This window comes from Microcebus murinus, chromosome 2 (assembly GCF_040939455.1).
Source record: "Microcebus murinus isolate Inina chromosome 2, M.murinus_Inina_mat1.0, whole genome shotgun sequence".
NCBI classification, from domain to species: domain Eukaryota; kingdom Metazoa; phylum Chordata; class Mammalia; order Primates; family Cheirogaleidae; genus Microcebus; species Microcebus murinus.
The window spans coordinates 28,285,983-28,311,878 of record NC_134105.1 but is presented as its reverse complement, the minus strand read 5'-3'; the positions used below and the strand labels follow the sequence as shown (position 1 = coordinate 28,311,878).

At 42.7% G+C, this 25,896-nt stretch overlaps 1 protein-coding gene across 3 annotated transcripts in view; it reads left to right on the top strand.

The window, feature by feature from the left end:
- The window catches only part of RHBDL2 (rhomboid like 2), a 42,988-nt gene that overhangs the window by 8,722 nt on the left and 8,370 nt on the right, over positions 1–25,896 (top strand). Inside the window, exons 2-6 of one of the 3 annotated variants that reach the window (XM_075996846.1) lie at positions 2,263–2,352; positions 7,324–7,590; positions 10,916–11,064; positions 15,388–15,500; positions 24,812–24,912. In XM_075996846.1, coding sequence (XP_075852961.1) covers positions 7,345–7,590; positions 10,916–11,064; positions 15,388–15,500; positions 24,812–24,912 — 609 coding nt within the window. In that variant the 5' untranslated portion in view covers positions 2,263–2,352; positions 7,324–7,344. Of the gene's footprint in view, positions 1–241; positions 313–2,262; positions 2,353–7,323; positions 7,591–10,915; positions 11,065–15,387; positions 15,501–24,811; positions 24,913–25,896 lie in introns of those variants that run through there. The other 2 variants (XM_075996849.1, XM_075996844.1) reach the window with 2 other exon arrangements.

Sequence of the window (25,896 nt, the reverse complement as noted above, 5' to 3'; positions counted from 1 at the left end):
AGCAACACCACCAAAAGCCTCCCCACCAGGCCAGCTGTGGGCAATTGGCCCCACCCAGCACAGCCTGCTGCCCAGCCTCCCCGGCTCCTCCGCCACATCAAGGCTGGACTTGGCCCTGCAGGGGCCCGCCTGGTACCGATGAATGGGTGGGGCCAGCTGTTTAAAAAAAACATTCAGATATTCAGAACTTACTTGTCTGGATGCAGCTAGGAAAGCAGCGCAACCTAATGACGAAAAGTTTCTACCAAAGAGGAGTTGTCCCAAGGGTGTTGGCCTTGTCAGTGCCCTCCTGGGTGAGGTGAAGAAGGGAAGGTGAGCCTGACTCAGTCCTCCGGGTTCTCAGGAGGCAAGTCCTTTCCTATCCCGGACACTTGTCTCCATCTGGACTCCCTTCGGGAGAGATGGAGACGGTGGGAATTCCCAGCCCCGTCCTTCCTTCCCCAGGGGTAATGACCTGCCAATTCTTCTATGGCTTCCTTTTGGGAATTCCCAGGGTCTAGTCTGGGTCTCTCTGGGCAGCTGGAGGAAGAAGAGGGAGATAAGGGGGGAAAAAAGGATGGGATGAAAATAACCAAAGAGAAGACAAGCATTTCCATAACACTTGGTGCTTAGAAATCGCAGGGGCAGCAGAACACGCAGGGGCTTTGGAGTCAGCGCCTTGGTCTCTTCTCCCAGCCCTCACTTTGCGGGCCACGGGAACTTGAGCAAGTTATTCTGGGAGCCTGAGTGTCTTTGTTCATAAAATAGGAATGTTATTGGCCTACCTTGCAAAGTTGTGAAAATTAATGAAGAGAATGTGCACGAAGGGTTCAAGCATGGAGTACACATAGTAAGTGTGGTGTGCTTATTATGGTAGCCCTTATGATTTCTTTTGATTCTTAGAACAATTCTGTAAGATACTTAGGGTAGGAGTGAGTTATATTTTACAGCTGAGAAAACTGAGGCCCAATGAAACCAAATGTGGATGCTAGGAGCAAACTCAGGTCTTTACAGTGCCAAACACAAGGAATGGTGCTCCTCATGGGCAGGTGACAAGCCCTTTTTGGTAGCCATTACAACATGGTGGCTCCATAGGTCTCTGACAACTCACTGATGGTGGAATGACAACAGATCGGTACAGATGTGCAGAGGAAAAAGTTGGTAGGAGGTGCTTTTCAACATGAAGTGATATGAAGACTTAGTCAACGTGGTGTGGTTAGAATCCTTCCCTCCTTCCCTTTTCCTCTCTTCCTCCCTCCCTCCCTCCCTTCCTTCCTTCTTTCCAGTATTTTTTAAAATAACTTTTTATTTTGGAAGAATTTTAGATTTATAGAAAAGTTGCAAAGGTAGTGCAGAGGGTTTCCATAAACCCTTTATGCAGATACAAGTATTTTTTTGAACAGTTACTATGTGCTGGGAACGGTTCTGGGCGCAAAGAATATAGCAGTCTCTGCCCTCCATGGGAGGATCACAGAGCTCGTGAACTGGAGCGAGCCTTGGAGATCCCTAGATTGTGGTTCTCAAAGGTGCTGCTGCCTCTGCTTCTTCTGGTCTACTTGTCAGAGATTTACTAACCCTGCTCAATTAGTATCTTTGGGAATAGGGCCTGGAAATCTATCTCAATACAAATGTTGACAAACAGATGCCTCAGGGGGTTCTAAGGCATAGCCAGTTAGGACAATTCCTGGTGTGGCCAAGATGCTCACTGTGCAGGTGAGAGAACTGTGGCTCAGGGGCAGGAGGGAACTTGCCCCTGGTCACACAGCCAGGAAGTGGCAGTCTAGACCAGAGGACAGACCTGGTTCTGTGCTCTTTCACTGTGTCTCCCAAATGCACCATGAGAAGTGAGTTTGACTCACAACAGGAAGAGTTTGGAGAGAGTTTAGAAGAGTTTCTTGGCAATTTAGGTCTATCAAGTCAGGTTCCTGGTCACAAGGTATGGAAAATGATTCTGGCTTATTAAATCAGGAAGTGAATTTTATTGCAACCATATTGGATAGGTTACAGAGTTACTGGGAGGTTGCCCAAACCAGGTGTGGGAAATAAGCAGAAACGGGGAGACTGGGCACCTAGAACTACACCAAAATCCCATCGCAGGGCCCGGTGCATGAGGGCAGCCCCATCACTGCCGCTGCGTGCTCAGTGCTGTGGCCTTTGTCACAGACACAGCTGGTGTCAGACGCTGGATGCCACACTGACCCCAATGGCGAGGCTGTGTGGACATCAGATACTGCTGCCAACACTGCAACCACTGTAAATAATTTTTTTTTTCTCCATCCCCAGCTGTGGCCTCAAAAATCCTAAGCAAATGTAGCTGATTGGCCAAGCACAGGTCACATCCCTGGAGCCCTAGTGTCCTAGGGACCCGGAAATGTGAGTTTTGGGCATTTTTAGCATCTGTAGTTGGAAGTGTTCCCTGCTGCCCACCAACAGCAGACAAGGAATTCCCTAAGAAAACTGACAAATGATCACAACATAAATGTTAAAAGAATACCCCAGAAGTCATTGACATTTGCAGATTCAACACTTACCATTTTGATATTTTATTAGCTACCCTCAAAGGCCCACTGTGAATGAATGAGAGTTGAATGATTGGCTTTGCCAGGGCTACTGGTCCACCTGTGCATCTCACATGACTTTATTATCCTCTGCGAGTTCTAGCCTTTATGTCATTTGTCAGCAGTGATTACAACCTTTGTTTCTTATTTGAGGAATAGAAAAGACTCATAAAATAAATCACTTGACAGTGCCAGTGACAGAAATGAAAAGAAAATGAAGAGGCCTGAGAAAGTGACTTTTTTGTGTGTGTGCCATAAGTAGAAGTTTTTGATAAATTGGCACCGAATGTCAAGTTCAGTGGTGTCTGGGATCTCTGATATCAATAGATCCATGATGTCTTTCACATGGATACAGGAAAAGAGCTCTGGGAAGTTGTTTTAGCGAGAGTCAGCCAGGTCAGAGGCTGCTGTTCGAGAGTGAGATTAAATGTTACTAAAAGATGAGTAGAGACACAACTAACCAAATTTTCTTTCCTTCTTTGGGACCTTAGGTGCAAACTGTTGATTATGGTTAATACTTCTCAAATAACTAATTTTATAAGTAACTTCACTTCTGCATTTATAGAATCATTTAAGGATTGAAGTGGAATCACTTAAAATTTTCTGGCTATAGTTTACAACATAATTTTGGGAGACACTACAGAATATAGTGGATTATGGCATCTGAAAGGTCTTTAGAAAAATCCCTTGCCAATGTCAAAGGTCTCCTATGTAAATCTCTTTTTCTACAGATTTTTTTTTTTAAAGGTAGTCAACTGTTCTGGCTAAATGGCCACAGTCCTGCTCTTGCCAATCTTTGGCCAACACACTGGCTCCGTGATTCATAACACAAGCAGTGCTTCTTCCAGGCAAGGCCAGGAAGTAGGGAAGTTCTTTGTATGTTTTCTCTTCTTAAGAAAACTTGCCAAACATGAAGGGAAGGGTTTTGGTTATTGCTGTGCAGGAGGAACTTCTCTATTTTTAGCCAGCATTCTAATAATCTCCCCCAGTTGTTCCCTACCTGTAGGATAAGAACATTGCAGGGCAGTGCCACTCAGTTTTGATCTGTGTATGTTGTGGCCTTTCAACAGAGCTGGCAGCAACTTGCTGCAGATAAGAGGTAGGCTTGCTTAGTGAGTAAGAAAGCAGTCAGTGCAGTAAATACCCACTCCATGAGTGTAACCAAGAGTGACCAAGTAAATAATCGAATAGCTGTGGATGCCTTTATACCTCAATGAGACTAGACTGTGTTGTAATCATTGCCATTTGTTTTGAGACTCTTGCTCTATTTAATTGGCCCTCAAAAAATTCTAATGAAAAAAAAATTCTAATGTGTGCTTCCAGACATTGTGTCCCAACACTGACCTACAGAGCCCATAGAGTTTATATACAGGCCATGCCCAAGCAAGCACAAAATTAATGACAATGTAACCTTAGCTTAGACTTGCTTTGTGAAGCCCTAGGGAGTGAATCCTTGGACCCAGAAGCAGAAGTGCTGGTGAGCAGATTTCAGCACGGCATAAAGAAGAACTGCTTAAGAATTAGAACTGTCAGAAAATGCAACAACCCCATTGAAGTACACTTTAGGCTGTTTATAATTTTTCACTGCTATAAATAGTTCTGCATGAACATCTTTGTAATAAAGCTTTGTGTACTTGCTCAAATACATTTTTAGGATAGATTTCTAGAAGCAGGATGGTTCTGTTGAGGGGTGCATGCTTTTTATATTTTATAGATGCTGCCCAATTGCCTTCCAGAAGGCTGCATCAGTTTACACCTCAAACATTGCCCTCATTTCCACACAGCTGCATAAGTATGGGATGTTATCAGTCTTTTTCACTGTTGCTAATCTGATCAGTAATATCCAAGGTGGTAAACTGTGCTCAGAAATTCGGGAGTGGGGCGGAAGATGAACAGGAGTGGGAGAGATGGGGTGGCAGTGTCAGAGACTGGAAGGAGGTCTGTGGGCAGCACAGCACCAGGGGCTGGAGATGAGTCAGAGCCAGGCCTCTGTCCTCAGGAGTCAGGGCAAACAGACAGGTATGAAAGTTGGAGTGTGGCTGGGCGCAGTGGCTCACGCCTGTAATCCTAGCACTCTGGGAGGCCGAGGCAGGGGGATTGCTCGAGGTCAGGAGTTCAAAACCAGCTCTGAGCAAGAGCGAGAACCCGTTTCTACTATAAATAGAAAGAAATTAATTGACCAAGTAATATATATGGAAAAAATTAGCCGGGCATGGTGACGCATGCCTGTAGTCCCAGCTACTCGGGAGGCTGAGGCAGGAGGATTGCTTGAGCCCAGGAGTTTGAGGTTGCTGTGAGCTAGGCTGACGCCACGACACTCACTCTAGCCTGGGCAACAAAGCGAGACTCTGTCTCATAAAAAAATAAAGAAAAAAAAGAAAGAAAGTCGGAGTGTGATAGTGAAGGACTGAGAAGAGAGGGAAGAACAAAATGCTGCAAATCGATACCAATGTGCTCATGTGTTAGAGCCTAGAGTAGCTAGAGCTATGTGTCTACTTTATTGCATAAGCCGAGACAGAATGCAGACACACAGCCTTCAGAAGGAAAGGAGAGTATTTTGTGGACCATTTTGGTCTTTTTTTTGGTGTGGCAGTTTTAACTTACTAATTTTTAAAATCAGTACTTTTTTTTTTTTTTTTTTTTGAGACAGAGTCTTGCTCTGTTGCCTGGGCTAGAGTACAGTGGCATCGTCATAGCTCACCGCAGCCTCCAACTCCTGGGCTCAAGTGATCCTCCTTCTTCAGTCCCCCAAGTAGCTGAGACTACAGGGGTGCACCACTATGACTGGCTAAATTTAAAAAAAAATTTTTCTAGAGACAGGGTCTTGCTGTGTTGCCCAGGCTGGTCTTTAACTCCTGGGCTCAAGAGATCCTCTGGCCTTGGCTTCCTAAAGTGCTAGGATTACCTGGTTTATACATTGTTAATTGTCCCTAATTGAACTTATTTTTTAAATGCTTTAATATTTGCCGTTAATAGCTGCTGATCTTAAATCCACACTCTAGTTTTATCAATTTTGAAAAGTGGCAAAAACTAGAAAAATATCAGTATTCAAGGACAATTAATAGCTATGTCTATGGACTTAATTTCTGACCCTGGGGGTTGGCTGAGTGGGGGTGGAAGATGCAGGGGAGGGGAGAAGCTTTTATTTTCAGAATAGTTTCTGGGGAAAAGAAAAGAAAAATAAGAGAAGTCTTTTATTCAACTTATTGAACATAACCTATTATAATGTGAAAACTTGCCTAATGCATTTCATTTGAAACTAAATTGAATTTGATCTGATTCCTAGTAACTTGCAGTGTGAAAGTAGGCCCAGACTCAGCTCCGTCCCTTCCATCTACCCATCCATCCAGCTATACACCCACCCGTCTTTCCATCATAGCCAAGAACAATAATTACGGAGTATTTACTATATGCCACATACTGTTCTAAATGCTTTACATTCATTATCGCAAATTATCTTCCCAAGCATGCTATGAGGTAAGTGGAATCATTATCCCTACGTTAAAATGGAATCTGAGGGTTTCTCAATGAGTTAAACATAGAGTTACTATATATCCCAGCAATTCCACTCATAGGTATATGCCCCAAAGAACTGAAAACAGATATTCAAACAAAAACTTGTACAGGGATGTTCATTGAAGCACATTCACAATGGCCATAAGGTAGAACCAACCCAAATGTCCATCAACAGATGAATGGATAAACAAAATGTAGAATATCTATGCAACCCAGTATTACTGAGCCATGAAAAGGAAGGAAATTGTCACCCTTGTTATAACATGGATGAACCTTGAAAACACTGCATGAAACATGCCAGGCACAAAAGGCCACATGTTGTATGACACACACATATATATATATTGTATGATTCCATTTCTATGAAATATCCAGAACAGGTAAATCCACAGAGACAGAAACCAGACTGGTGGTTGCCAGGGGATGGGGTGAAGGGGAATGGGGATTTTTTTTTTTTTTTTTTTAGATGGAGTCTCACTTTGTTGCCCAGGCTAGAGTGAGTGCTGTGGCATCAGCCTAGCTCACAGCAACCTTAACCTCCTGGGCTCAAGCGATCCTTCTACCTCAGCCTCCCGAGTAGCTGGGACGACAGGCATGTGCCACCATGCCTGGCTAATGTGTTTTTTTTTGTATATATATTTTTAGTTGGTCAATTAATTTCTTTCTATTTTTAGTAGAGACAGAGTCTCACTCAGGCTGGTTTCGAACTCCTGACCTCGAGCAATCCGCCCGCCTCAGCCTCCTAGAGTGCTAGGATTACAGGCGTGAGCCACCATGCCTGGCAGGGAATGGGGATTAACTGCTTAATGGGTATAGGGTTTTGTTTGTGGTGACAAAAAACCTTTTGGAACTAGATAGTGGTGTTGGTTGCACAACATTGTAAATGTACTCAATGCCACTAAATTGTACACTTTAAATGGTTTAAATGGTAAATTTTATGTGTATTTGACCACAATTTAGGAAATACATAATTTGAGGCTTGGAAAACTTAAGTGACTTACCTGAGGTTGCCTTACAGCTGCTATGTGGTAGAGCTATGTTCTTATCCCAGTCATCTGGCCCCACGGCTCATGCTTTTTAAAAGAGTTACAGTGAAAACTTTATTTGGGGCCGTTTAGGAGGTTTAGACCATTTTGATCATCTTCAGCTGCATTCCATTAACACACAGGAAAGAGCTTGGAAACCAACAGTTGTGCCAGACATCGCAGGGAAGAGCCATGGCCTGGAGACCATAGAGTCACCTGTTCCCTGGCATTCCTGTCCCTCTCAGGTGGAGGGAGGACCCAGGACAATGGCTGCTGCTCATGATTTGGAGATGGAGGGTGTGAATCTGAATATGGGGAGAGAGATGAAAGAAGAGCTGGAGGAAGAGGAGAAAACGAGAGAGGACGGGGGAGGTAGAGGCCCTGCCAAGAATAAAAAGGTCCACAGGATTGTCTCAAAATGGATGCTTCCTGAAAAGAGCCGAGTAACATACTTGGAAAGAGCTAACTGCTTCCCCCCGCCGGTGTTCATCATCTCCATCAGCCTGGCCGAGGTGAGTATGGGTGGTGGTGACACTGGTGTGTGTAGCACCGGGGGGTTGCAAATAAACAGGGGGGTAGAGCCAGGTCTAGAGAAGAGACTGGGAGCATGTAAGAAGACAGCTCGGTAGGGTCGGGGCGGCCACACCAACTACCACCTCAGCCCTCTCCAGCGCTGCCTTCACAGGCCTTTCTCGTGCCCCTGGTCACTCTCAACGAGGGGATGAGTTTCATTTGTCAGACAAATCCCCTGCCCAGCACTGGCTGCAATTTCAGTGGCTTCCTTTCATTTTAGCTGCTGGGGTCTTTAGAAGCCAAATAATCTTGAGGTTGCAAATGGGCTTTTTCTCAGGAAACAACTTAGATTGGTTCGTAAGGTCTGTTTGGGGCCATATGTTGAGAAAAGTTAAAGGCTGCCTCAGAATTTCAGTATGAAAAAAGGGGATCCACTAACGATGCCTGCTTTGAGCAGCATGTGTGTGTTCTCAGACTTTTATCTCCTCAGCTCTCCCGAAAAGAATGCAGGGCTCTGAGAGGTGGGGTCACTTGCCCAAGGTCACATCTTGGTGACTGGGCCAGGCCTAGGCTTTGCCTGACCTTCATGACACCCAGCCTTTTCTCTCACACCCGGTATCTCACAAAGCGACTGGCCGTATCTCACAAAACGACTGGCCGAGCATGGCTGCCTGTGCGGTGTGACTCCGGGACACTGGGAAGTCCCTAATGTAACCCTCTTAATTCCCACTGATGCCTCAGCTTCCTTATCAGGGACTGAGTTAGTCAGGGTTCTCCAGAAAAACAGAACAATAGGGTGTTTGTGTGTGTGTGGGGGGGGAAGAGATATATATAGAGAGAGATAGAAAGAGAGAGATAGAGAGAGACAGAGAGAGATTGGGATTTATTTTGAGGAACTGGTTCAAACAATCATGGAGGCTTGGCAAGTTCAAGATCTGTAGGGCAGAGGCTGGAGGCCCAGGGCAGAGTTGCAGTTTGAGCCTGAAAGTGTTCTGCTGGCAGAATTCCCTTTTCCTTTTTTTCCTTCTTTTTTGGCTATGTCTGTGGAACAGAATTCCCTTTTCCTAATGGAGGACAGTCTTTTTTCTAGTCAGGCCTCCAACTGATTAGATGAGGCTCACCCATATTATGGAGGAAATCTTCTTTACTCAAGTCTGCTGATTTAAATATCAATCTCATGTAAAAAACGCCCTCACAGAAACATCTGGAATAATGTTTGAGCAAGTATCTGGGTACCACAGCCTAGCTAAGTCGACATATAACATTAACCGTCGTGAGGAATGAGCCTCTTATGGCTCAGGTAAGAGGTGTGAGCCTCCCAGGAGACACTTTTGTCAAGGCTATTTTGGGAGAAGAAACATAGTTCTAAGTTTTCTCAAGGGATTTTGTTGTGGGACTGTCTGCAACTGAGAAGTCATCAGGATCTTTCTTCTTCTCCCTCATATCCTTCCAGCCTGTGGCTTGTCTGGTGTGCTTGTGTTCCAGTCAACAGTGTGTGTGGCAGTGGTGGGGGTGCGTTGGAGAAGAACAGGATAAGGTCCCCTGGTACAAACCACAACTGCCCAGACACTGTGTACTATGGAGAGGACAGTTTTTCATAGAAAGGGTCATGGCGCAGGTGCTGAGATATGTGCCTCTCACAGAAAGACCAATTTATTTATTACATTTTTCTTTCTTTTTTTATTGAGACAGAGTCACACTCTGTTGCCCTGGCTAGAGTGAGTGCTGTGGCATCAGCCTAGCTCACAGCAACCTCAAACTCCTGGGCTCAAGTAATCCTTCTGCCTCAGCCTCCCAAGTAGCTGGGGCTACAGGCATGTGCCACCACACCTGGCTAATTTTTTCTATATATTTTTAGTTGGCCAATTAATTTCTTTCTATTTTTAGTAGAGACGGGGTCTCGCTCTTGCTCAGGCTGGTTTTGAACTCCTGACCTCGAGCAATCTGCCCGCCTCGGCCTCCCAGAGTGCTAGGATTACAGGCGTGAGCCACCGTGCCTGGCTTAGCCCATTTTTCTTAAGTAAACTTTTTATTTTGGAATAATTTTAGCATCGTAGAAAAGTTGTAAAGATAATATAGCGAATTCCTGTACACCGCTCACCCAATTTCTCCCATTGTTTGTATTGTACATTTCCACAGTTGGCATATTAGTACTAAGTAAACTCCAGACTTTATCTGGAGTTTACCAGTTTCTCCATTCATGTCCTCTGCTGCCCTCCACTGCAGGGTATTACACTGCACTTAGCTGTCAAGTTGCCCAGGCTCCTCTGATCTGTGACAGTTTCTCAGGCTTCCTTTTCCATGACTCTGATAGTCTTGAGGAGGACTGGCCAGGTATCCCTTAGACTGTCCGCCTGGTCTGGGTTTGTCTGATGCTTTTCTCATGACCAGACTGGAGTTATGGGTTTGGAGGAAAAATAGCACAGAGGTGCAGTGCCCTTCCCATCACGCTATTTCAGGGAGTAGAGGACATCGCATGACATCACTGGGGCATTCCCCTTCATCACTTGGTCAAGGCAGTGTTTGCCAGGTCTGTCCACTGTCAAGTTGCTACTTTTCCCTTTTCCTATGCACTTTTTGTTTTTGGAGACAGAGTCTCGCTCTGTTGCCCGGGCTAGAGTGCTGAGGCGTCAGCCTAGCTCACAGCAACCTCAAACTCCTGGGCTCAAGCGATCCTTCTGCCTCAGCCTCCCGAGTAGCTGGGACTACAGGCATGTGCCACCATGCCCAGCTAATTGTTTTCTATATATTTTTAGTTCTGCTAATTTCTTTCAATTTTTAGTAGAGATGGGGGGGGGTCTCACTCTTGCTCAGGCTGGTCTCGAACTCCTGACCTTAAATGATCTTCCTGCCTCGGCCTTCCAGAGTGCTAGGATTACAGGTGTGAACAACCACGCCTGGCCTCCTACACACTCTTTAGAAGCAGCACTGACTTCCTTTCATACTAAGTTGTAAATGAAAGATCATACAGTGGGGGTGGGCAGGCGAGGGCAGCGGGTGTTTAAGAGGGTGGTAGAGAAAGAACACGGTGTCAGAGAGTAGGGTGCCTAAGAGCAGGGGAGAGGCTTCAGAGAGAGTCTTCTTTACACTGGGGCCAGCACTGCTCTTCACCACTGGGCGAAGTAGGACATGACCACAGTGGGGGACAGGACCACAGCAGGGATGGCAGAGAAATTTCATTCTTGTCATCTTCTTAGCCCATGCTATGGTGGGAGCCACTTGAGAGTGTGAGCATTTGGAATGAAGTTACTGCCCTGGGGGGTTTAATGGGGCCACTCTCTGGAGAAGGCGAGGCTAACACTTACATGTGCCCCTCTGTGTCAGCTGGCCGTGTTTATTTACTATGCGGTGTGGAAGCCTCAGAAGCAGTGGATCACCTTGGACACGGGCATCTTGGAGAGTCCCTTCATCTACTGTCCCGAGAAGCGGGAGGAAGTCTGGAGGTTCATCTCGTACATGCTGGTACATGCTGGGTAAGGAATGACAGTCAAGTCGCTGATGTCAGAGGTGATTATAAGTCATTGTAACCTCTAACTTGGTCAGTGCTTTATTATTCATCAGGCACTTTCATGCCCATAATCATGTTTGAGACTCGCAGCAACTCTACGAGGCTGGTATTACTCCTGCTGTTTTATGTCTGAGGCTTAGAGGATGTGGTCACTTGCCCCAAGTCACACAGCAAAGTTGCAGAGCTAGGACCTCAATCCATTAGTGCAAACTCTAAGGCCAGTGCACTTTATATTGCATTATAACTGCCTAATGTTGGTATTTATATAGAAATATTAATGAGAAGAGACCAAATCATCGCCAAAACAAAAGTATGTTTCACTAATTACCTGATGTTGTTAAATGTTCCCTTTAGGGTATGAAATGGTGGAGCTGAATCACCAGTTCCCTTCCCCTCCACCACACACTTAAAACAAATTAATTCATGGACATATTGATGAGTAGGTAATACTGTTATCCATCTGGAACAATACTGCCAATAGCAGATGCAGTGCCTGCGTTTTAATTGTGCTTATAGTTTTTAAAATGCTGATAATAGCCTGCCTGCCTGCCTTCCTTCCTTCCTTCCTTCCTTCCTTCCTTCCTTCCTTCCTTCCTTCCTGCCTTCCTGCCTTCCTGCCTTCCTGCCTTCCTGCCTTCCTGCCTTCCTGCCTTCCTGCCTGCCTGCCTTCCTGCCTGCCTGCCTGCCTGCCTGCCTGCCTGCCTGCCTGCCTGCCTGCCTGCCTGCCTGACAGGGTCTTGCTCTGTTGCCCAGGCTGGTGTACAGTGGCGTCGTCATATCTCACTGTAACCTCCAGCTCCTGGGCTCAAGCGACCCTCCTGCCTCAGCCTTCTGGGTATCTGGGAACACAGGTCCCCTTCTCCCTCAGACTTCTGAGTATCTGGGACTATGCGCCACCTTGCCTGGCTAATTTTTCTGTTTTGCTTTTTTTTTGTAGAGATGGGGTCTCGCTCTTGCTCAGGCTGGTCTCAAACTCCTGACCTCAAGCGATCCTCCCACCTTGGCCTCCCAGAGTGCTAAGATTACAGGTGTGAGCTACTGCCCCCAGCCTAAAATGCTGATGGCCTTTCATAACTTCACTTAGCATCTGTGATCCATCATGCCTACTGCAGGTAGTGAGAAGCTTACTGCTGGCACCACCTCTCTGGTGGACTCCTGTGCTTTCAGGTGAGGCCAATCTTGTCTGCATAATGTACTCAGCTGTAGACTTGAAAGGATGACTCTTTTGGCCAATGGCTAAACAGCATCCACAGCAGGACACATGGCTCAGAGGCTTGACAAGTCAGGGACAAAATCACCAAGTAATTGTTCAGTTTCTATAGAAACTTCCACACTTTGGTTTTCCACTTATGTTCTGAGCAAACATGGCTCCTGCATACAAAGACTTTAAAATTATAAGGAGGAATAGTCAGTTAAACAGTAATGTAAGGCAATATAGTATTATAGTATACATTAGTTACTTAACCTCTTTGTGCCTCAGTTTCCTCATCTATAAAATGGAGTAATAAAACCCATCTCGTAAAGTTGTTGTGATTAAATTAGACTATGATTTTTCACGGTGCCTGACACATAGTAAGGCACTGAAAAAGAATTTGCTAGGCTGTGTATGACATGTTACCTCTGGGGTATTATGTAAGTTAGAAATGCTCTTGGATGCAAGAAACAAAAACATCTAACAAGGGTTTAAATGAATGGAGGTTATTTATTTTCCCATATAGCAATCCCAGAAGTAGGTGGTTGGTGCATTAGTTTAATGAATCCAGAGCTCTTGGTCCTGTGCTGGCACCTCTGCTGTTCCCATGGCCTTTCTCTCATGGCTGCAAGGTGGCTGCTGTAACTCCGCATTCAAAGCAAAAAGAAGGGGAAGGGTTGTCCTGGGTACTGGTACATCCATCCCTTTGTCAAGACAGAAGCTCTTTTATAAGACTCCTAACAGTGTTTGTTCTTACTTGCATCTCATTGGCCAGAACCTTGTGCCATGGCTACCCCTGGCTCAGAGAGGTCAGGAAAGCCAACATTAGCCCTTCCAGCCTCACTAGAGGATGGAGACAAGGGATAAGAGAAACAGGTGCTGGAGAAGCTACAGTGATATAGACAGAAGGAGGGAAAGAGCAGAGTGTGGATAGAGTCATGGACGACATAGATTCAAGTTGGACCTTGAAGGGTGGATAAAATTTAGATGCAAACAATTAGTATTTCTATTTTCGGTATATGACAGGATGTCATTTTTGTGCCACTTCTAGTCTTGCTCTTGCACAGCAGGAAGGATGTGTGGGGTGATTCTTTGGGTTTTTGTAGTACTGGTCACCTAGTCCTCAAAGTGTTCTCAGAGAACAGAACGGCTTTCTTGGTCCTTCTCATTTAAATTCAGGAGCAGGTATTTTTTCTTCTTTTCTTTTTTTTTTTGAGACAGAGTCTCGCTTTGTTGCCCAGGCTAGAGTGAGTGCCGTGGCGTCGGCCTAGCTCACAGCAACCTCAATCTCCTGGGCTCAGGCAATCCTCCTGCCTCAGCCTCCCGAGTAGCTGGGACTACAGGCATGCGCTACCATGCCCGGCTAATTTTTCTCTCTATATATATTAGTTGGTGAATTAAATTCTTTCTAGTTATAGTAGAGATGGGGTCTTGCTCTTTTGCTCAGGCTGGTTTCGAACTCCTGACCTTGAGCAATCCGCCCGCCTCAGCCTCCCAGAGTGCTAGGATTACAGGCGTGAGCCAAGGAGCAGGTATTTCTAATACCCTTTATGTCTGAGGTCTCAAAAAAACTAGTGTAACTGTCCTTACTAGACTACTCTGTGCTGAATTACATATTACCTCTTATATGTCTTTGAAGCTGGCTTGGACAGCGATAGTCATGGATGGGTGTGCACATGACCTTAAAGGCAAGGAATCTGTTCTGCAGGCTATGCCCAGAGACCTCTTCCAGGATCTGCTGGATATTTGTTAAGTCAATGATAATGCAAAAACACAGTCCCTAAAACTAATACGAAAGCTGCGGCATTGTGGAAGATCCAAAACCTATTTTGTTTTTGAACTTTCTGGTTTAAAAAACTGAAATCTTCTTTTTTAAAAAAATAAAGCATTATGCTACATAGCAATTAAATTATGGATTACTCTAATGTGGGAATTTTTCAAATTATGTTCAAAGATTCTCCAGAGATGCTTGTGGAGTTTGACAAGCAAGATAATATGAATTTCATTTAAAATTTAAAATTTAAGGCTAGGTGTGGCGGCTCACGCCTGTAATCCTAGCACTCTGGAAGGCCAAGGTGGGAGGATCGCTTGAGCTCAGGAGTTAAAGACCAGCCTGAGCAAGAGGGAAACCCCATCTCTACTGTTCTGCACACTATGTCCAGAGGACCTCTTCCAGGATCTGCTGGATATTTGTTAAATAAATGATAATGCAAAAACATAATCCCTAAGACTGATACGAAAGCTGCGGCACTGTACAGTGCCAGGTACAGTGGCGTGCACCTGTAGTCCCAGCTACTCGGGAGGCTGAGGCAGGAGGATTGCTTGAGCCCAGGAGTTTGAGGTTGCTGCGAGCTAGGCTGATGCCATGGCACTCTAGCCCGGGTGACAGAGCAAGACTCCATCTCAAAAGAAAAAAGAAATTTTAAAGTTAAAAACTGTAATTAAAAACACTTTTACTCAAATATGTTATATGCCAAATTGTAGTTCATGGGAGATACCAACTTTAGTTGGTGTTACTAGGTACACTTTTTAACATAGAACTGGGAATTAAGTTTCTCTTGTTATCTCTGTTTTATTAAAGAACATCCTGAGTTTTGCATGGCAGGATGTTGAGAAACCTATTGAAATTTAAATTCAATATCAGTGAATTAGAATTTTTTCAAAATTGTGCAATGGAAACAAAATCAGATGCTGAAGCTGACATAAGATGGTAATTTTCCTCCAAACTCCCTAATTTCAAGTTGATGTTCCTTAAACCTGCCTCATTGATCTGTTTGATGTTATAAGCAATTGTTATATTCTTTGTAGAATAAAATAAGTTAAATAAATTTATACTTTTATTTCATTTTTTTTCATGAGTCAAGGAGTAAAATTTATACTTCTAAATTGCCCTTTTATCTGTTTTAAATATTGAAGCCTCAGGCAAGATTTTATTTAAAAAAAGAAAAAAGAGTTCCTTGCTACAAGACTTTGGAAAAGGGAATTCTAGTTAAGCAAGTCCTTAACTAGAAACAACACATCGGAACTTGTTAGTCGACCAAGGAAATAACTGCTTGGTTTAGTCATAATGTTTGACAACTGTGTTTGTCTCTGCAGAGTTCAGCACATCGTGGGGAATCTTGCTATGCAGCTCGTTTTGGGTATTCCCTTGGAAATGGTCCACAAAGGCCTCCGAGTGGGGCTGGTGTATCTGGCAGGAGTGATTGCAGGTTAGTGTTCCAAAGGCAACACAGAATCAATACTTCTGGGCTCTTAGAATAAAAAGTAAAGGTAACAAACATTTATAATGGGCTTCAAGTCGAGATTTATTGCAATCTCTTTTTTTTTCAGAGACAGGGTCTCACTCTGTCACCCAGGCTGGATGGAGTGCAGTGGTGTCATCACAGCTCACTTGAACTCCTGGGCTCAAGTGAACTTCCTGCCTTAGCTTCTCTGGTAGCTAGGACTACAGGTGCACACCACCGTACCTGGCTAATTTTTGGGAACAGATCTTTTATTTTTTTGAGACAGAGTCTCACTTTGTTGCCCAGGCTAGAGTGAGTGCCATGGCATCAGCCTAGCTCACAGCAACCTCAATCTCCTGGGCTCAAGCGATCCTACTGCCTCAGCCTCCCGAGTAGCTGGGACTACAGGCATGCGCCACCATGCCTGGCTAATTTTTTGTATATATATTTTTAGTTGATCAATTAATTTATTTCTATTTTTAGTAGAGACAGGGTCTCGCTCAGGCTGGTTTCAAACTCCTGACCTTGAGTAATCCGCCCGTCTCAGCCTCCCAGAGTGCTAGGATTACAGACGTGAGCCACCACGCCCAGCCGGGATGCCTGGCTAATTTTTTAAAAAAGTATTTTGTAGAGATGAGGTCTTGCTACATTGGCCAGGCTGGTCTTGAACTTGTGACCTCAAGTGATCATCCTGCCTCGGCCTCCCAAAGTGCTGGGAATATAGGCATGAGCCACCATTCCTGGCCTTTTGCACTCCTACTATGTGCTTGGGAACACGCTAAGCATTAGACATAATTTAATTAGAGATAACATAAGCACATGAAGACAAGACATTATGCCTATTCTCAGGTATGTTACACTCAGACAGGATTTTGCACAGAAACTGTAAGTAGTTCAATGTACAGATACATATATTGGGTAAAGGACTAAAGCTAGATCATGAAAGCCCTTATGTGTGAGACTAATAATTTTGAGAAGTAGCATGATCAGATTTGCATGTAAGGAAGACAACTTTAAATGAATGTAGAGAATAAAGAGGCTCAAAGACTGAGTGGGGATTAGCATCATATGGCAATGATCTCTAAAACTGGGTGTGCCTAAAATGATCCATTATGATGTGGGAAGAAAACATTAGAACTCCCATCCATCTGTTTGTTCATTTATTGGAAAATTTTTTTTTTTTTTTTTGAGACAGAGTCTCGCTTGTTGCCCAGGCTATAGTGAGTGCCATGGCGTCAGCCTAGCTCACATCAACCTCAAACTCCTGGGCTCAAGTAATCCTTCTGCCTCAGCCTCCCGAGTAGCTGGGACTACAGGCATGTGCCACCATGCCCGGCTAATTTATATATATATATATTAGTTGGCCAATTAATTTCTTTCTATTTATAGTAGAGACGGGGTCTCGCTCTTGTTCAGGCTGGTTTCGAACTCCTGACCTCGAGCAATCCGCCCGCCTCGGCCTCCCAGAGTGCTAGGATTACAGGCGTGAGCCACCGTGCCCGGCATATTGGAAATTTTTTTTTTTAAATTAAACTTTTTGGCCGGGAGAGATGGCTCACACCTGTAATCCCAGCACTTTGGGAGGCAGGAGGATTGTTTGAGGCCAGGAGTTTGAGACCAGCCTGGGCAATAGCAAGATCCCGTCTCTACAAAAAATAAAAAATTAGCTGGGCGTGGGGGCATGTGTTTGTAGTCTCAGCTACACGGGAGGCTGAGGCAAGAGGATTGCTTGAACCCAGGAGTTTGAGGTTGCAGTGATCTATGGTGATGCTGCTGCACTCTAGCCCAGGCAATAGAGTGAGACCGTGTCTCAGAAAAAATTTAAACTTTTTGTTTTGAGATAATTGTAGATTTACATGCAGTTATTAGAAATAATGGCTATACATTCCATGTGCTTTTTAACCAGTTTCCCCTAGTGGGTAACATCTTGCAAAACTTTAGTACAGTAGTACAACTAGGATATCCACATTGATACAGTCAAGGTACAAAAACATTTTCAACACTACAAGGATCTCTCATGTTGCCTTGTTATAGCTATAACCTCTTCTCTCCCACTCTCCCACTCTCCTTTACTCCTGGCAACAACTAATCTGCTCTCCATTTCTATAATGTTGCCATTTCAAGAATATTATATCAGTGGAATAATCTAGTATACAGCCTTGTGAGATTGATTTTCTTCACTCAGTATGTTTCTAGAGATTCATCGAGGTTGTTGCATGTATCAATAGTTCATTTCTTTTTATTGCTGAGTAGTATTCCATAAAATGGATGTACCATTGCTTGTTTAATCATTCACTCATTGAAGGACATCTTCAGTTATTTCCAGTTTTGGCTATTAGGAATAATGCTGCTATAAACATTTGTGTATATATTTTTATGAACATAAGTATAGGGTTTTGTGAACACAAGTTTTCATTTCTCTAGGATCAATGCCCAAGGGCCCAGTTGCAGGGTCATAGGATAGTGGCATATTTCATTTTTAAAGAAAATTTCAGAATGTTTTCTAGAATGTCTGTTTCATTTTACATGCCTCCTAGCAATGTATAAGATTCAGATTCAGGCCGGGCGTGGTGGCTCACGCCTGTAATCCTAGCTCTCTGGGAGGCCAAGGCGGGCGGATTGCTCGAGGTCAGGAGTTCGAAACCAGCCTGAGCAAGAGCCAGACCCCATCTCTACTATAAATAGAAAGAAATTAATTGGCCAACTAATATATACAAAAAATTAGCTGGGCATGGTGGCGAATGCCTGTAGTCCAAGCTACTTGGGAGGCTGAGGCAGGAGGATTGCTTGAGCCAGGAGTTTGAGGTTACTGTGAGCTAGGCTGATGCCACGGCACTCACTCTAGCCTGGGCAACAAAGCGAGACTCTGTCTCAAAAAAAAAAAAGATTCAGATTCAGTTTCTCCACATCTTTACCAGCATTTGGTGTTGTCACTATTTTTTATTCTACCTGTGCTCATTAGTGGGTAGTGATATCTCATCCTGGTCTTGTTATAATTTTCATTTCCCATGGCTAATGATGTTGAGCATCTTTTTTTGGGGGGGGGCATGGAGGGACATTCTGAGATGCAATGTTGATATCTTTTTATGTGTTTATTTGCCATTTATCTTCTTTAGTGAAATGTCTGTTCATGTTTTTTGCTCATTTTCTAACTGGATGGTTTTTTTTTTTTTTTGCTATTGATTTTTGAGAGCTATTTATATGTTTTAGACACTATCCTTTAATTGAATATGTAGTTTATAAATATTTTCACCTAGTCTATATAGCTTGTCTTTTCATCCTCTTAACAGGGACTTTCACAGAGCACAAAATTTCAGTTTTGATGAAGTCCTTTTATCAATTTTTTTCTTTTATGAATTATGCTCTTGGGGTTATGTCTAAAAACAAGTCCTGACGATTTTCTCCTATATTATGTTCTAAAAGTTAAGGCTTTGTGCTTTACATTTAAATATATGATGCATTTTAAGTAAGTTAATTTTTGTGTAACGTATAAAATTCAGATTGAGGTTCTGTTTGCTTGTTTGGCCTATGAATATTAAGTTATGCCAGAACAACTTTTTGAAAAGACTGTTCTTCCTTCATTGAACTGCTTTTACACCTTTGTCAAAAATCATTTGCTTGTAGCTTTGTGTGGGGTATTTGGGGTTCTTTTTACTCCATTGATCCTTCTATCATACTGCATAGTCTCGGTTACTGTAGCTACATAGTAATTCTTGAAATCAGTTAGAGTGATTCTCACACTTTATGTTTCATTTTCAAAATTGTTTTAGCTTCTCTAATTCCTTTGCCTTTCCATACATAAATTTTATAATAATCCTGCTTGTATCTATAGAAATTCTTGCTGGGATTTTGACAGGAGTTGCTTTAAGCCTTTTCATCATTTGGGGAGAACTGACATCTTTACTATGTTGAATCTTTCAATCCATGAATACAGTATGTCTTTTATTTAGATCTCCTAAATGGGACTGTGTTTTAAATTTTAGTGTCCATGTGTTCATTGCTGGTATATAGAAACACAATTGGCCGGGCATGGTGGCTCATGCCTGTAATCTCAGCACTCTGGGAGGCCAACTCGGGAGGATAGCTCAAGGTCAGGAGTTCGAAACCAGACTGAGCAAGAGTGAGACCCCATCTCTACTAAAAATTGAAAGAAATTAATTGGCAAACTAAAAATATAAATAGAAAAAATTAGCTGGGCACTGTGGCGCATGCCTGTAGTCCTAGCTACTTGGGAGGGTGAGGCAGAAGGATTGCTTGAGCCCAGGAGTTTGAGGTTGCTGTGAGCTAGGCTGACGCCAGGGCACTCTATCCCAGGCAACAGAGTGAGACTCTGTCTTAAAAAAAAAAAAAAAAAAGAAACACAATTTTTTTTTGTTTTCTTTTAGACATGGGATCTTACTATGTTGCCCAGGCCACACTCAAACTCCTGGGCTCAAGTGATCCTCCTGCCTCAGCCTCTTAAGTAGCTGGGATCATAGGTATGCACCACCAGACTGGTTGATTTTTATACGATGATCTTATATCTTGCAACTTTGCTGAACTCACTTATTAGGGTCCTAAGGTTGTTTTTTTTTTGTTTGTTTGTTTTTTTGGGGGGGGTTGTTTATTTTGTCTTAGATTCCTTGGTATTTACCATGTCATCAGCAAACCATCACATCAACTACAAATAGAGACAGTTTTATTTCTTCTTTTCCAATCTGCATTTTGTTTCCTTTTCTTGCCTTCTTGTGCTGGCTAGCACATCCACACTATGTTGAATAAGACTGGGCAGAACAGATATCCTTGCCTTGTTCCTGATCTTAGACAGAAAGCAATTAGTTTTTCACCACTATGTATAATGTTAGCTGCAGGTTTTTTATAGCTGCTTTTAATCAATTCATTTATATCTAAAAAATGAGCAAGAAATCAATCAGAACTAATGTATAATACACAGATTGACATAGGGCCCTCTTTGGTCTTTATGTGTCACTTAAATATGTGCAGTTTCCTGGGGGTGGGGTGGGAGTTCCACAACACACAGGAACTGAAAGCCCTCATTGGCTTGTTCCCTCTTGTGCTGTGGGATTCATTGCAGTGTGCGTGCCTGGTTAAATAAACAAGGTAATCTTTACAAGAAAGAAAGGACATCCTGAGTAAGGGAGTTATCACAAAAATCTTTTGTACCTCCCAGAGATTTGCTGATTTTTTTATGACAAATTACTTAGAAGAGTTGTTGACTTAAATTATAATAGTTTATGCATTTTTCTGTTACAAAACAAGGGTGTCGAATTTGCTGTCTTTTTTCTGTGATAACAGAAGGTTTTTGGTGGTATGTTACCTAACAGATGTTGTTCAGAAAAGCAAACACAAAATATGTCCCTTTGAGAACATGATAGCATTTTTCTCTCAAGGAGTAAGAAAATAACTGCTTTTCCAAAAATACTCATGCTATGGAAAGGGCATTTTCAAAACTGGTAATTGGAAATTGTTCCATCGTTATGTGATTTTGCTCCTGAAAATGATGCAATATCTCTTTTAAATTCACACTTAAAAAGCTGGGAAGGCAGGTGCAGTGGCTTATGCCTATAAACCTAGCACTTTGGGAGGCCAAGGTGGGAGGATGGCTTGAGGCCAGGAGTTCAAGATTAGCCTGAGGATGAGCCAGACCCTCTCTCTACAAAAAATAGAAAAAATTAGCTGGACGTGGTGGCATGTACCTGTAGTCCCAGCTACTTAGGAGATTGAGGCAGGAGGATCATTTGAACCTAGGAGTTGTAGGTTGCAGTGAGCTATAATGACACCACTGCACTCTAGCCCAGGTGACAGAGCAAGACACTGTCTCAAAAAAAAAAAAAAAAAGCTGGGAAACAATTTCCTAATGTGTTTAAAAATTTCTCAGTGAAGCATTTTAGTGGGGTTTAAATTTGACTGTAGTACTTTCTGATTAGTTTGCAAGAACAAATGAATGACATTGACAGAGGTGGGAATCAATAGCCAAAATACAACAAAAATTTTTTTTGCATAATTGGAGTAAGCACAACAATGCAATTCTTCCATTTTAAACCACACATCATTTAAAAATTTTATAGTTTGGCTATGATAGCCATTAAGAGCAAATTTTGTATAGAAAATAACTGAATTTAGGATGAAATCTTTGCATTTCTGTGTCATATTTAACTATGATTTTCAAAAATAACAAAGCTTATTTATTAATGCCACTACTCATTGAAAAGTTTTTTTATACCATTAATGAAATAAAAATAATTTTTTTGTTGAGACAAGGTCTTGCTCAATTGCCCAGGGTGGAGTGCAGTGGTGGGATTGTAGCTCATAGCAACCTTGAAATTTTGGGCCAGGCTTGGTGGCTCATGCCTGTAATTCTAGCACTCTGGGAGGCTGAGGTGGGTGGATTGTTTGAGCTCAGGAGTTCAAGACCAGCCTGAGCAAGACCTCATCTCTACTAAAAATAGAAAGAAATTAATTGGCAAACTAAAAATATGTATAAAAAATTAGCTGGGCATGGTGGCGCATGCCTGTAGTCCCAGCTACTCGGGAGGCTGAGGCAGGAGGATTGCTTGAGCCCAGGAGTTTGAGGTTGCTGTGAGCTAGGCTGATGCCACAGCACTCTAGCCCAGGCAACAGAGTGAGACTCTGTCTCAAAAAAAAAAGGTTGTAAAGACCGGGTCTCACTGTGTTGCCCAGGCTGGTCTCAAACTCCTGACCTCAAGTGATCCTCCTGCCTCAGCCTCCCAAAGTGCTGGGATTTTTTTTAATAAAAAGCCCATAGACTTCATCTCCAAAGTTCTTATCACTAGAACATTCATAAAACATTTTTTGTTGTATGGGTCTGCAGGCCATCAATTCTTTCAGCCTTTCTGTATCTGAAAAAAAATTTTTTTATTTTATCTTCATATTTAAAAGACATTTTTACTATGTGTAGAAATAAGCTTGATAATATTTCTCTTTCAATACTTTAAAGATATCACTCCAGTGTTTTTGCACTTGTATTGCTTTCAATGAGAAATCTGATATCATCCTTAGTGTGAAACATGTCTTTTTACTCTGGCTACTTTTAAGATTTTCACTGGTCTTGAACAATTTGATTTTGTTGTACCTTTGTATACATTTCTTTGTGTTTCTTGTGCTTAGGGTTTGTTGAACTTCTTGGATCTGTGGGTTTATAGTTTTCATTAAACTTTGGAAAACATTCAATCATTTCTTCAAATATTTTTTCTTTTTTTTTGAGACAGAGTCTCACTTTATTGCCCAGGCTAGAGTAAGTGCCATGGCGTCAGCCCAGCTCACAGCAACCTCAAGCTCCTGGGCTCAAGGGGTCCTACTTCCTCAGTCTCCCGAGTAGCTGGGACTACAGGCATGCGCCACCATGCCCGGCTAATTTTTTCTATATATATTAGTTGGCCAATTAATTTCTTTCTATTTATAGTAGAGACGGGGTCTTGCTCTTGCTCAGGCTGGTTTCGAACTCCTGACCTCGAGCAATCCGCCCGCCTCGGCCTCCCAGAGTGCTAGGATTACAGGCGTGAGCAACTGCGCCCGGCCTAAATATTTTTTCTGTACCTGAATTCTCTCTTCGTTGGAGACAGCTCATCTAATTTATTTCCTGTCTCTCAGGGTTCACTCTTCTTTGTGGTCTGATGTCCAGTATCTTGAAGACCATTATTTCATATATTTTGTCCAGTGCTTTTGGCTTTTCCAAATAGGAAGGTAAATCCCATTCTTGTTATTCCATCATGGCCAGAAATAGACATTTGTATCTGTATTTTAAAAATAAATTTCTCATGTGATTATGATACAACCACTCCAGCCCTAGTGTCTAGGTTAGCATTTGAGAATCATTGTTCCCGGAGTACTTCTCACTGATCTACAGTCATCTATATACCTCTCTTTCCATGTCTTTGCTTTTTCAGTTCCCCAAGTCCTAAATACCTTCTTCTCCTTTGTTTTCCTTATTCAAATGTTAAACATTCTTCTAAGTTTATTTTTATTTTTGTTTTTTTCTCGCTCTCCCATTCTTCCAAATTTAATCAAAATGCTATCTCCTACTTAGAGTAGCAGGGGTTCCACGCTTCTGCTGAGAAAGTCCTTCCTTCCTCAGTGCTAGTACAGCCAACTTACATTTTAGTCGTAGTAGTGGTACAAATTCTCTATTTTAATAGTTGTTCGCTCCACTATTCATAAGATTCCCAAGAACAGACTCTTTGTCCTTTCTTGCACAAAGTAGGTATTTTATTGTATTGTACCCTAAGGAATGAAGGAGGGCCTTGCGAGATCATATAATAGAACTATGCAGTACAGAGAGAACATCTTAGCATCTGTATAAAGTGGTCTGTAGTCTTGTTTTGGTCCAGGAAATCTAGGATTGGGTTAGCAAATAGGATTCATGTTGCTTGGGGAATCTGACTGAATGGTATGTTGAGAAGGATTATGAGGCCACCTCATGGCTTACTGAGAAAGATAGCCATTAGATACGCCAGGCGCCGTGGCTCACGCCTGTAATCCTAGCACTCTGGGAGGCTGAGGCAGGAGGATCGTTTGAGCTCAGTGGTTGGAGAGCAGCCTGAGCAAAAGTGAGACCCCATCTCTACTTCAAATAGAAAGAAATTAGCTGGACAACTGAAAATATATAGAAAAAATTAGCCAGGCATGATGGTGCATGGCTGTAGTCCCAGCTACTTGGGAGGTTGAGGCAGGATTGCATGAGGCCAGGAGTTTGAGGTTACTGTGAGCTAGGCTGATGCCACGGCACTCTAGCCCAGGCAACAGAGTAAGATTCCGTCTCAAAAAAAAAGGAGAAAGATAGCCATTAGATAATGAAATGTTGAAATGTCTCAGGTATTTTCATCATTTTGACTAAACATGGAGGATATTTTAAAACAACAGCTAACAAGTATATACTACATGTTAGACAGCATTCTAAGCATGATACATCCATCAGTTTATTTACTTCCCCTGGTAATCCATTTTGGTAAATTCTATTAATAGCTCTATTTTGTAGTAGGGAAACTGAGGCACAGAGAGGTTAAATAACTTCCTCAAGTCACACAGCTGATAATTAGGGCTCCAGAGTCTGTGCTCCTGTTATTGTTAAACTGCTTTCTAATGAACATTTAATGTTTCAGAAAAATTGTAGTAGCTTATGTAGCTGTACTTCTACAGCATGAAAGAGGGATAAAATGAATTTGGTGTTTGTTAATATGATAATGGGTCAAATTTCCCAAGCTTTTATCTTAGATTAGAAAAGTTTATCTTGCACATTCTTACAGTCATATCTGATTCCTTGTGTTTTATTTCTTTAGGATCCCTTGCCAGCTCCATATTTGACCCACTCAAATCTCTTGTGGGTGCTTCAGGAGGCGTCTATGCTTTGATGGGAGGCTATTTCATGAATGTTCTAGTGGTAAGAACTTTGGAAATGAAGTCTATAGGCTTTTTATTAAAAAAAAAAGACAGGCCGGGCGCTGTGGCTCACGCCTGTAATCCTAGCTCTTGGGAGGCCGAGGCGGGCGGATTGCTCAAGGTCAGGAGTTCAAAACCAGCCTGAGCAAGAGCGAGACCCCGTCTCTACTATAAATAGAAAGAAATTAATTGGCCAACTGATATATATATAAAAAATTAGCCGGGCATGGTGGCGCATGCCTGTAGTCCCAGCTACTCGGGAGGCTGAGGCAGAAGGATCACTCAAGCCCAGGAGTTTGAGGTTGCTGTGAGCTAGGCTGACGCCACGGCACTCACTCTAGCCTGGACAACAAAGCGAGACTCTGTCTCAAAAAAAAAAAAAAAAAAAAAAAAAAAAAAAAAATAAAAAAAAAAGACAACAAACAAACACTGTTATTTGGTTCAGGGAACTGTCATTTATCAATATTTATTGAAAGCCAGACATGGTGGTGCGTGCCTATTGTCTTGTGTGGGGCCAGGAGTTCAAGGCTGCAATATGATTGTGCCTGTGAATGGCCACTGCACTCCAGCTTGGGCAACATAGCAAGATGTGGTCTCTTAAAAAAACAAAAATTTACTGAGCATTCATGTTTCTCAGAATTGTATGCCCACCAGAATTTTCCTTTCATATTTTATCTTTTTTTTTTCTGATCTCAAAAGTAATGGGTATTAAATAAAATTTAGAATAAACCAGAAAGTCAAGGTCCCCTATTAATATAGTATTTATTAAAAGTTTGGTGGGGGCAGGGGTTTGAAGAGAGGTTGTTGATGGTTTTATATATATCCTTTCAGCCCTTTTTCTATGTGTATTCAAAATCCTACCAATGTCAACATTACAAAATGGAATCACCCTTATATTGTTCTGCATTTTAGCAAAGAGTATCCTGACCGTCTGTCTATGTCAGTACAGAGATCCCCCTCAGTCTTTGCAGGTGCTCCATAGAAT